Source organism: Mytilus edulis, chromosome 1, assembly GCF_963676685.1.
Source record: "Mytilus edulis chromosome 1, xbMytEdul2.2, whole genome shotgun sequence".
Lineage (NCBI taxonomy): Eukaryota > Metazoa > Mollusca > Bivalvia > Mytilida > Mytilidae > Mytilus > Mytilus edulis.
The window spans coordinates 17,966,135-17,978,983 of NC_092344.1; the positions used below are offsets into that span (position 1 = coordinate 17,966,135).

The following is a 12,849-nucleotide window of genomic DNA, read 5'->3' on the forward strand; positions in this document are numbered from 1 at the left end:
TTTCGCAAAACGCTGGTCTAATGAATATCTTACCGGATTACGTGAATATCATCGAGCCTCTGGAAAACATACTGGACAAGTAAACATCGGTGATGTAGTTCAACTAGGAAGTGAATCGCCACGACTTTTATGGAGATTAGGAACAATAGAAGACGTCATCAAAGGAGGAGATGGACTTATTCGAGCAGCAAAAGTACGGACTTCTAGAGGACTAGTTACCACACGACCAATTGTGAAGTTATATCCATTAGAACTATAGTAACTGTTATAGGATTTTTGTGAAGGACAGTTAACGTAAAGTGAAATTACAAAAAACTTTCAATGTGATCCATTTATAGAACTTTAAAGTTTTAATTATTTATCATTTAACATAATTTTATTTCTTATGCATTTTGAGGCCCCCAGAATGTCGTGAATATAGGCCAAGAGACTTTAGATCGTTTTCTTATGTAATTGTTTCCCGTACTTTCGCGCACACTATTGTTAATGTAACGTAACGTTATTGTTACGTATATCTTTTTTCTTACGATCATAAAGCATCTAAACTAGTAAGACGTTATTTTTCTTCCACAACAAAAGTGAATAACCCTCAAGATACTGATCATTTCTAAAATAAGTATAATTTCGCATATTACTTTTAACTCAGGATTTTCTTCCCTGCCACTTGCCTTGTACCTTTGGTAACTATTAGCATGTCGAAATGTACTATTGCATTATTTATTTGTGTATTTCTCTGTCCTAAAAGATTTTACATTTGTTTGTACTGTAGTCCGGTCATGTAATATTGTCATTTTAGTGTTATATTCAACATTGCCATAAAAGTGCGAGGTTTTCCTATCCACAAAACAAAGTTCACCCCACCATTTTTTTTTCTTAAAACATCATGTACCAAGTCAGGAAAATTGCCCTTGTTGTCTGATAGTTCGTTTCTGTGTGTGTTACATTGTCGTTTTTTTTTGTTGTTGCTCTTCAGTGTTGCTGTTGTTTTGTTGTTTTAACTTTTGGATAAGAGAGTTGGGAACAGCCATTCCCTATGGATGCAATGACAAAATTGATGGTGTAGGTATTTTGTCTAGTCCCAGGTGTAGTACTGTCAATACATTACAATTGTTTAATACTTCTGCTCGACGAAATAGAAGTCATGGTCACAGAAAATATATACCACCTGCTGTACACACCGTGACAATTGATAGTCTATTAACGTCTGTTCAAAAACCTTTAGGAATTCATCATATTAGAACTAAATTATACTCCATTCCATTGTCAAAACTTTCTTTACTATTTCAAGATGCCCAAAATACTTCCGTTACTGATTCTCGTTCTGTTTTGTATAGATTAGTTGCAATTATCATGGACATTGCTAACCATAGACTATTCAAACCCGTATCGACTACATCCAATAGTGAGGAAAAACGTAATTTTTTTAAGGTAGAATTCGCCAATAAAGGTTTAGATGCTATAAATATTAGCAATATTTTCCATCAAAAATCTGTACAAAAAACTATACCTGATTACTTCAAAAATAAAGCTACACCTGTTATTTCTTATACTTACACCACGTCTATTGCATCCAAGATTTTCAACCACAAGAGAGTTTTAGAGGCTTTTAACCTCAAAGATACAAAATCCAAGCCTCCGGATTGCTCATGTGCATCGTCACAATACAATTACAGTCCAGCTGGTCATATTATTACTGGAGACCTTGGCATCGTTACCAATGAACAACTAAGAGAGTTGTTAGCCAAGGGACCAAAATATAGAATCCCCCAGCCCATCAACTGGAAAAAGAATTTCAAGTTACTGATGGATGCAGTTGAGGACTATGCAAGAAAATGGGTAAAGCGCGAACCAGACGAACCAGAACTGGACACTTTGTCTGAATGGATCAAAGCTATTCGATCATGCATTCAGAGGCGCATACAAAAACTACGATGTAATATGAGTACTAAAGTTTCTAACCCTTTCAAGAATCCGGAGGTTGTGGATGCTTTATCCTCTTTGCATGACAAATATGTCGTTGTTCCAGCAGATAAAGCCTCCATTAATATTGTCTTCATATGTAAAAAACATTATTTGCAATGTCTCACTACAGAGCTTGGAATTGATAAAACTACTGGTAATCCTACATATTCTTTAACATCATTTACCAAGGACGAAATTTTACAAAATCATAAATCTGTCCTTCTTTCTTTTGGTATCAACATCAAAGAAAACGAAGAAAACTTGCCTTCATTATACTGGATACCCAAATTACACAAAACTCCATATAAAGAACGATACATAGCTGGGTCTTCAAAATGTTCAACCAAACATCTTTCTAAAGTACTGACTACTATTCTTTCGACAGTTAAAGATGGGCTTCAAAAATATTGTGAGGAGATATATTCTACCAGTGGTGTTAACCAGATGTGGATTCTCAAAAATTCGAAAGATCTACTGCTTAACCTTCAATCACAATCTTTGCAATTTTGCAGCAACATAAAAACTTTTGATTTTTCTACGCTATATACTACTATTCCCCATGCTCAGTTGAAAGATCGACTACACCATCTCATAAAACAGAGCTTTTTCTATAAAAATGGAAATCGTAGATACAAATTTCTTGTTTTGGGTTACAATAATTCATATTTTGTGAAAAATCACACTGAATCTCCCAGAAAATATACAGAAGATGATATTATCAAAATGCTGGACTTTTTGATCGACAATATATTTGTTGAGTTTGGAGGATTTATATTTCAACAGACAGTCGGTATTCCAATGGGTACTAATTGTGCACCCCTGCTGGCTGATTTGTTTTTGTACTCGTATGAAGCAGAATTCATTCAGAACCTTCTAAAAGACAAAAAGAAAAAGCACCTTGCGAAATTCTTTAATTTTACTTTCCGATATATTGATGATGTTCTATCATTGAATAACCCATATTTCAGCCAATACTTACATCTCATATATCCAAGTGAACTTGAAATTAAGGATACCACTGATACTAGAAGGACTGCTTCATACCTTGATCTTTTCCTCAATATTGACGTAGATGGACGACTTCACACGAAAATCTATGATAAACGGGACGATTTCAACTTCCCAATTATCAATTTCCCATTTCTCAGCAGTAACATACCCTCTGCCCCTTCGTATGGTGTTTACATATCACAATTGATACGTTATTCACGTGCTTGTTCACACTATACGGACTTCATATACAGGAGTGTGCTCCTTACGCAGAAACTGCTCCAACAAAGTTATGAGGAGGACAGATTAAAATTGACACTCCGTAAATTTTATGGACACCATCACGATTTGGTGGATCCATACGATGTTTCGTTGACCAAACTAGCTAAGGACATTTTTACCACATGGTAGATTGTGTTTTGTCATAATGTCGTCTAATCTTTTAATTACTAAACGTGACTTATTCCCGATTGTGACTGTTTTGCCGAGTGTGAACTCGCATTACTATAAGACGTGGTACGGTACTTATACATCCCAAATTCATGTATTTAGTTTAAATGTTTAATGTTATATTTGTAATTCTCATCGGATTTTGTCAAATGTGTTGACGTCTTTTCTATTATATTTATGTGTTATGGTAAAGAAAATTAATCACCGCCTTCATTTATCAGATTTGATTTCGTTCAAAGTAATCAGTACGATATTTTACGTTTGAAGTTAGATTCATAACAAACCTGACATAGTTTTATAATATAGTTAATTGCTACCTCAGTTTTATATTAATAAGAATTAAAATGTGCTTTGTTATTAAATGCAATATCAGTATTTAGTTCAAATACATAATCTTAAATTAATCCTAATTCTATCTTATTCATTCTTATGTGACGTCATTTTTCATTTTTTGATGCTCTGTTTTACTAATTCAAATGACGTCATTTTTTCGTCATTTTTCAGTTTCAAATAGGACGTCACTTGGCGTAGAGGTTTAAACGTATTCGGATGTGTCTACTTTTGTGTTTCAAATGTCTGGTTATGTAAATGTATTTCAGTTGTTTCCTGTAATTAGTTAATACTTCAGCTTTATCATGTACATCTTTTGAATATTCATTTTATTAAATTTACTGTTTGCAAAAGTATAAATTACTCTAAATTATAGGGATTTTCTGGTAACTTAACAGAAAACCCTTGCCGTTTTTGGCACAACCCTTTTTGATCTTTTGGTCCTCGTTGCTGTTCAACTTTGTACTCGTTTCGGCTTTCAAACTTTTGTATCTGTGCGTCACACATAGGTCTTGTGTGGACAAAATACACTTCTGGCGTATTAAAATTTTGAACTTGTTGCCTTTTGTTGGCTGTTGTTCGTGTGATTCTTTGTCAATTGTGTTCTCCAATTTATTTATATTGTAGTCCTGTGTTGTCATTTTGATGTTATATTTCACATGGCCATAAAAGTGCGAGGTTTGGCATGCCACAAAACCAGGTTCAACCCACCATTTTTTCCTTTAAAAATGCCCTGTACCAAGTCAGGAATATGGTCATTGTTATATTATAGTTCGTTTCTGTGTGTATTACATTATAACGTTGTGTCGTTTGTTTTCTCTTATTTTTGAGTGTAAATTCACATTGCGATAAGACGTGTCACGGTACTTGTCTATCCCAAATTCATGTATTTGGTTTTGATGTTATATATATATGTTATATTTGTTATTCTCGTGGGATTTTGTCTATATGTCTTACATTTTAGTGTTATGTCGTTGTTCTCCTCTTATATTTAATGCGTTTCCCTCGGTTTTAGTTTGTTATCCCGATTTTGTTTTTTGTCCATGGATTTATGAGTTTTGAACAGCGGTATACTACTGTTGCCTTTATTTACTCTTATGGTTGATGTGTTTCCCTCGGTTTTAGTTTGTAAACCAAATTTGTTTTCTCTCAATCAATTTGTGACTTTCGAATAGCAGAATACTACTGTTGCCTTTATTTACCTTATTTTTCTTTCATTTTGATATTGTGACAAAAATATAAACTAAAGTGCGTTTTCTTGTGTTGGTGTTTGTTCGGTGTCGTTGGTGTATAAGTATCCGGTCATTCCTTTCACTCGTACATGGACGACAAAATCCGATGATACACATTAAACAGCACATAAACACAAACTCGATTTAAAGTTCAATAGTATTTTATTAGAAATCCAATGCTTTAACAAAGAAATAATGTTTACAACTTCGAAACTGCATGCTCAGTACGTAGGCATAAACATGAATTCCGTTTGTACACTTTACACTTTTCTCGTACATAAAATCGTAAATCCCCTCTCCACAGCTATTTCTTTCTACTATACCACTTTATTTGCCCTATTAAAAACATGGTTGAATAAGAAAGCATAATTAACTAGGCACTAGATTGCATGTTTATCAAACTATGCTTTAATACATTACCAAACTTACTAGACCAGGAAGTAAAACTATTGTTCTATGCTAATTATGATAATAATTTAAAAGTTTTAGCATAATAAATCTTTATGTTTTTCACATTAACGTTAGTTTTGTATATAGATATAGGAAGATGTGGTGTGAGTGCCAATGAGACAACTCTCCATACAAATAACAATTTAAAAAGTAAACCATTATAGGTTAAAGTACGACCTTCAACACGGAGCCTTGGCTCACACCGAACAACAAGCTATAAAGGGCCCCAAAATTACAAGTGTAAAACCATTCAAACGGGAAAACCAACGGTCTAATCTATATAAACAAAACGAGAAACGAGAAACACGTATATATTACATAAACAAACGACAACTACTGTACATCAGATATGATCATTTCGAATTCAAGTACCTGGACAGCTAAAAAAAGAATGCCAACAGCGAGGCAGCTATCGCTTAGAACTTATTTGAAAAGTTTTTGTCACTGACTATCAGTTTACCTCTACTAACTTTTAAATATTTTTTTTCGATATATATTTTATTTTAGGACTCACCATGAAGCTTGTTATCTTTCTGTGTATGGTTAGTTGGGGTTTTGCAAATGGATTTTATTTCCCGACAGAAGTAATAGGAGGTTAGTAGAAATCTGAATATTGGTTTAAATGAAATATTTTACTGAAAGTATTGCTTTTGTGAGTCACAATTAGAAAGTTTAATTCACAGGAGTCATTAATTCTTATGTTCAGCGTTTATTGTACACACATTTTTTAAATGGTAAAAGCAATTTTCTTACTTTCAGATAAGCTATGTTGTATCACATAGATTAACATATAGGATAAAATGAAATACAAAAATACTGAACTACGATGATAATTCAACGAAAAGTACCTTATCAAATGGCCAAATCTAAAGCGCAAACACACCAAACGAATGGATAGCAACTGTAATATTCCTGAACTGATATTGGCATATAGAAAATGGTGCATAAATCCTAGTTTTATAAAAATGTAAGCGATCTTCAAAATTGCTGTATAGCAAAGATCGAAATAAGCCCCTCTTTCTTAAAATTGTAAATATCGTTCGTCCTTACGCCCATATCACCCTGCTCTATTGCTCCGTAATTCTCGTATCAAGACTTCAAAACGAGACCAGACATTATCAGCGACGTCACAATATGAGAGGATAAGTTATCACAGACGTTTCAATGCGAGAGAAGACGTTATCACGCTTGCTTTCGTCAAGCGTAAAACTATCTTTAGGAGAAAGAAAAGACCAGTAATAGAACGATAAACAGATAAACAGATAATCGGGTTTTCTTCGTATAGATATCGTAAAATATCAGCCGCTCGACACAATGAGAATTTTTTCAGCTCGTTCGCTGCGCTCACTCGACAAAAAGGTTTACATTCTGGCTCATGGCTGATATTTTACGATATCAATATGTAGAAACCCTGATAATCTATACATATAGTTACGGCAAAATTTAATATGTAAAGAGCATCTTATTTATCAAATTTTTATTGAGCAAATGCGTGTGCTTGTTGTTAACAGTGCTGCATTAAATACAAGCCAGAAAGTAAATAGGGAAAACAAAATTAAGAAATACAAATCAAAGTTTAAGTACGTTCTTAATTGAAATCTTTTACATCTTATTAGAATAAATCCTTATGCATATTTCTAATTATTTGTAGAACTGGACCAAAGTGAACCATATTTGTTTGTTGGTGAATATTTAAATGTTACTTGTACATTAACATCACAAACTGTTGAAAATGGAGACAACTCATCTAAATTGTTCTTTTCGTATGGCTGGACTGATATAGAAGTATTAGAGACAGAAACAACTATCATAACCAATGCTTCATTGAAATATAGTACATTGATGACAACAGTATTTATGAGAAAGTATTCATGTAACCTTCGGAATCCTGTTTCTGTCGATCCATTTCCCGGTTCCAACTTTGCCACAGTGGATACCGTCTATGTTGACACTGAATGTGAGTACTACAGATGCTTCAATAGGAAATATTTATCTACTTTAAATGACTATGAACGCTTCATCGTTCATCAGATATTTTTGAGGAGTAGTTTAATAGCAGTTTCTTGCATTAATTTTTGATAATAAATGTTATGCCTCCAACATATAACAGTAAATAACAGTTAAGAGGTAAAGGATCTAGTGGCGTCTACTGTATGAGTAATATGGTGACATCAAATTTATAAATCAACTATATATATAATGAATCATCTCCATTCGTATTCTCTCATTTAACTTGAATGATTTTCAAATTGATTCTCCTCAAAATATATTCTAATTCTATCCAAAACTATGTCACACGCTTAGGACGTACGAAATTTATAAAGTATTTATTTCTGATACTAGCAAGGGATCGATTCTGCTGCTTGTGGACTATAAGTCCCGAGGGTATCGCCATTTTAACAGTAAACGCTTCGATAACTACAGAATTTAAAACAAAAACATATTTCCCCGTTAATAAATTACGAAATTATAAAGAAACGACGGTTTCAACTTCCTAAGACAAAGTTGAATGTGGCTATTCTGTTTGCCTTATTATGACAAATAGTGTAGTACTAGCGTACAAAATTGCAAATTCTTAGAAAAATTTAAATAAAAAACAACAATTGAAAATATAGTGGTGAAACATTAGGGTAACGAATGAATTTCGATTCGTACATGGATATCTCTCTGTGGTGTTTAGATTAATATTGATTAGACCAAAACCGACATGTTTAGACTTAGCTGCATGATTTTTTTATTAGTTGTTAGTGGCTTTGAACTAGCTGTCAGATAAATGAGAGTACTCTCAGATCTGTTCATTGTGTCTTTTTGTGTCGGGATGTATAAGTACCACGTCCACTTGTATTTTTGTCCACCTGATGAGCCTTTTTCAACTGATTTTTATAGTTCGGTCTTATGTTGTACTGTTATACAGATTAGGGGAAGGGTTGGGATCCCGCTAACATGTTTAACCCCGCCACATTATTTATGTACGTGCCTGTCCTAAGTCAGGAGCCTGTAAGTCAGTGGTTGTCGTTTGTTTATGTGTTACATATTTGTTTTTCGTTCATTTTTTTAATATAAATAAGGCCGTTAGTTTTCTCGTTTGAATTGTTTTACATTGTCTTATCGACGCCTTTTATAGCTGACTATGAGGTATGAGTTTTGCTCATTGTTGAAGGCCGTACGGTGACCTATTGTTGTTAATGTATGTGTCATTTTGGTCTCTTGTGGACAGTTGTCTCATTGGCAATCATACCACATCTTCTTTTTTATATTGATCAAAGAGTCTGTAAAGTCCCTTGATTTCAAATGATTTATTTTGAGCGCTCCTAATACAGGTAAATCCTGAAAAGTATCAAAAGTAAATTTTTCATATACCTTCACCAGGAACTCAAACTTTAACATTGGAAAGTCAGGTAAGCGGTAAGATCTTGCAACGTAAGTACCAACAAACGTAATGTTATTCGGGAAAAAACGATCGCCATGATGAAATAGTTCACCATTACTGTGTCTGTGTCTCACCTCACTACACTACAGTCCTTGGATGGTGTAAACTTCCAAATAACACCATACACCATTACACCATACACCATATTCCATTATACCATACACCTTGTACCATTACACAATACACGTTACACCTTTGCACCATACACATTACACATTACACCATACACCATTCCCCATTCTATTTACACGATCCGAAATTACCCATAATGCAATTAAATTTTAAATATTAAGATTTTTATTATGTTTATGCTTACAATCCGAAAAATTGAAAAAAATTGAAAATGAAAGGTCGTACACTATCATTCACACCATTCCCGATCGCACGTTACACAATCACACCATTCCTAATACACCATTACACCATTCCCCTTAAACCATACACCATAGCACCATACACCTTACACCATTGCCATATGCCATACACCATTACACCATACACGTTGTTTTTGGGAAGTTTACACCATACAAGGGCTGTATTTGTCGCGTTCCTTGGTCCTCAGATAATATAAGAGTCATCTGATCTATAAATAAAACGAGTGTGTCTTATTCACGATTGTGACATTTTGACTGAGAGTGAGTTTGCATGGCGGTGATGCATTCCTGACATGGACAGTACAAAACAATCATGTTTTTTTTTTAAAGTTTAACCTTATATTTGTTGGCTGTAATATGATTCTAGTGCACCTTCATAAATTTTGTGTTTTATAATTGATCAAATAGACTGCTTACATACTATTTCGTCATTTTCAGAAGACAAATATTGTATTTGTCAAGTCTTATGTAATTCAATGTTTTACTTACAGCTACCTTTCTGGATTGAAGCAGCTGTTACCAACGGTTAAAAATCTGTAATATTACTATAATTTTACAGTACATTTGCTTATTATGTCAGCACAAACATTTTCACACCATTCCTAATACACCATTACACCATTCCCCTTAAACCATACACCATAGCACCATACACCTTACACCATTGCCATATGCCATACACCATTACACCATACACGTTGTTTTTGGGAAGTTTACACCATACAAGGGCTGTATTTGTCGCGTTCCTTGGTCCTCAGATAATATAAGAGTCATCTGATCTATAAATAAAACGAGTGTGTCTTATTCACGATTGTGACATTTTGACTGAGAGTGAGTTTGCATGGCGGTGATGCATTCCTGACATGGACAGTACAAAACAATCATGTTTTTTTTTAAAGTTTAACCTTATATTTGTTGGCTGTAATATGATTCTTGTGCACCTTCATAAATTTTGTGTTTTATAATTGATCAAATAGACTGCTTACATACTATTTCGTCATTTTCAGAAGACAAATATTGTATTTGTCAAGTCTTATGTAATTCAATGTTTTACTTACAGCTACCTTTCTGGATTGAAGCAGCTGTTACCAATGGTTAAAAATCTGTAATATTACTATAATTTTACAGTACATTTGCTTATTATGTCAGCACAAACATTTTCTTCATTTTACAAGATATAGTTTTTTTTTTTAAATAAGCTTATACTAGGCATAACTGCATGCAGTAAAAAAATACTTAGAATTAGAATTTAAAGAATTGATATTTATTATAATACAACCACTAATTGCTTTTAAGTTTTCAAGTTGCAACACTACAATTAGTGATAATTTCATAAAAGGATTTAACCTATTTAATTTATATGGTGGACGAAGTCCCCTATAACAGTAGAAAATTCAATAAAAAAAAAAAAAAAAAAAAAAAATCGGGAAAATTTTCCGAATTTTTCATTGTTCTAATGAACTCAAAATCGTTCAATTTTTTTTTGTCGCGTTTTTTAATTTCCGGGTCTGCGCAGAACACATAACTCTACTTCCTTCTTCCGGTCTTGTTGTCGTGAGACTTTGATTAGTCTAGTAAAATATAGGAACTCAAGGAACACAATACCAATATTTCATTTTTAATCATTTTCCCAATTATCAATTTCCCATTTCTCAGCAGTAACATACCCTCTGCCCCTTCGTATGGTGTTTACATATCACAATTGATACGTTATTCACGTGCTTGTTCACACTATACGGACTTCATATACAGGAGTGTGCTCCTTACGCAGAAACTGCTCCAACAAAGTTATGAGGAGGACAGATTAAAATTGACACTCCGTAAATTTTATGGACACCATCACGATTTGGTGGATCCATACGATGTTTCGTTGACCAAACTAGCTAAGGACATTTTTACCACATGGTAGATTGTGTTTTGTCATAATGTCGTCTAATCTTTTAATTACCAAACGTGACTTATTCCCGATTGTGACTGTTTTGCCGAGTGTGAACTCGCATTACTATAAGACGTGGTACGGAACTTATCCATTCCAAATTCATGTATTTAGTTTAATTGTTTAATGTTATATTTGTAATTCTCATCGGATTTTGTCAAATGTGTTGACGTCTTTTCTATTATATTTATGTGTTATGGTAAAGAAAATTAATCACCGCCTTCATTTATCAGATTTGATTTCGTTCAAAGTAATCAGTACGATATTTTACGTTTGAAGTTAGATTCATAACAAACCTGACATAGTTTTATAATATAGTTAATTGCTACCTCAGTTTTATATTAATAAGAATTAAAATGTGCTTTGTTATTAAATGCAATATCAGTATTTAGTTCAAATATATAATCTTAAATTAATCCTAATTCTATCTTATTCATTCTTATGTGACGTCATTTTTCATTTTTTGATGCTCTGTTTTACTAATTCAAATGACGTCATTTTTTCGTCATTTTTCAGTTTCAAATAGGACGTCACTTGGCGTAGAGGTTTAAACGTATTCGGATGTGTCTACTTTTGTGTTTCAAATGTCTGGTTATGTAAATGTATTTCAGTTGTTTCCTGTAATTAGTTAATACTTCAGCTTTATCATGTACATCTTTTGAATATTCATTTTATTAAATTTACTGTTTCAAAAGTATAAATTACTCTAAATTATAGGGATTTTCTGGTAACTTAACAGAAAACCCTTGCCGTTTTTGGCACAACCTTTTTGATCTTTTGGTCCTCGATGCTGTTCAACTTTGTACTCGTTCCGGCTTTCAAACTTTTGTATCTGTGCGTCACACATAGGTCTTGTGTGGACAAAATACACTTCTGGCGTATTAAAATTTTGAACTTGTTGCCTTTTGTTGGCTGTTGTTCGTGTGATTCTTTGTCAATTGTGTTCTCCAATTTATTTATATTGTAGTCCTGTGTTGTCATTTTGATGTTATATTTCACATGGCCATAAAAGTGCGAGGTTTGGCATGCCACAAAACCAGGTTCAACCCACCATTTTTTCCTTTAAAAATGCCCTGTACCAAGTCAGGAATATGGTCATTGTTATATTATAGTTCGTTTCTGTGTGTATTACATTATAACGTTGTGTCGTTTGTTTTCTCTTATTTTTGAGTGTAAATTCACATTGCGATAAGACGTGTCACGGTACTTGTCTATCCCAAATTCATGTATTTGGTTTTGATGTTATATATATATGTTATATTTGTTATTCTCGTGGGATTTTGTCTATATGTGTTACATTTTAGTGTTATGTCGTTGTTCTCCTCTTATATTTAATGCGTTTCCCTCGGTTTTAGTTTGTTATCCCGATTTTGTTTTTTGTCCATGGATTTATGAGTTTTGAACAGCGGTATACTACTGTTGCCTTTATTTGTCTTTGGTATGAATAAACGTTACCTGATGCATTGCGTTTCTTTGTTTACATTGAACATGACGTCATTACTTAAATAACGTCACAAGTAAAATCCCCAACAACAGAACCAAAATCGGAAACGTTACGGTATTTCCGTTTCTTTTTTTTTAACAAATATTTAAGTAATACAAAAAAAATAATTTAAGCAAACTTCGTCCCCATTCACAGGTAATGCCTGCCTCATATTATAATAAGCTTATAATTTACTGTATTTGAGATAACTT

The 12,849-nt window shown here is 33.3% G+C and overlaps 1 protein-coding gene across 4 annotated transcripts in view; it reads left to right on the forward strand.

Moving 5' to 3' along the window:
- Nucleotides 1-12,849, forward strand: part of LOC139525424 (interleukin-6 receptor subunit beta-like) — a 52,590-nt gene that overhangs the window by 18,057 nt on the left and 21,684 nt on the right. For all 4 annotated transcript variants that reach the window (XM_071320776.1, XM_071320759.1, XM_071320769.1 and 1 more), the window contains exons 2-3: nt 5,922-6,008; nt 7,066-7,371. In XM_071320776.1, the coding sequence (XP_071176877.1) occupies nt 5,930-6,008; nt 7,066-7,371 (385 nt within the window). In that variant the 5' untranslated portion in view covers nt 5,922-5,929. The remainder of the gene's footprint in view (nt 1-5,921; nt 6,009-7,065; nt 7,372-12,849) is intronic.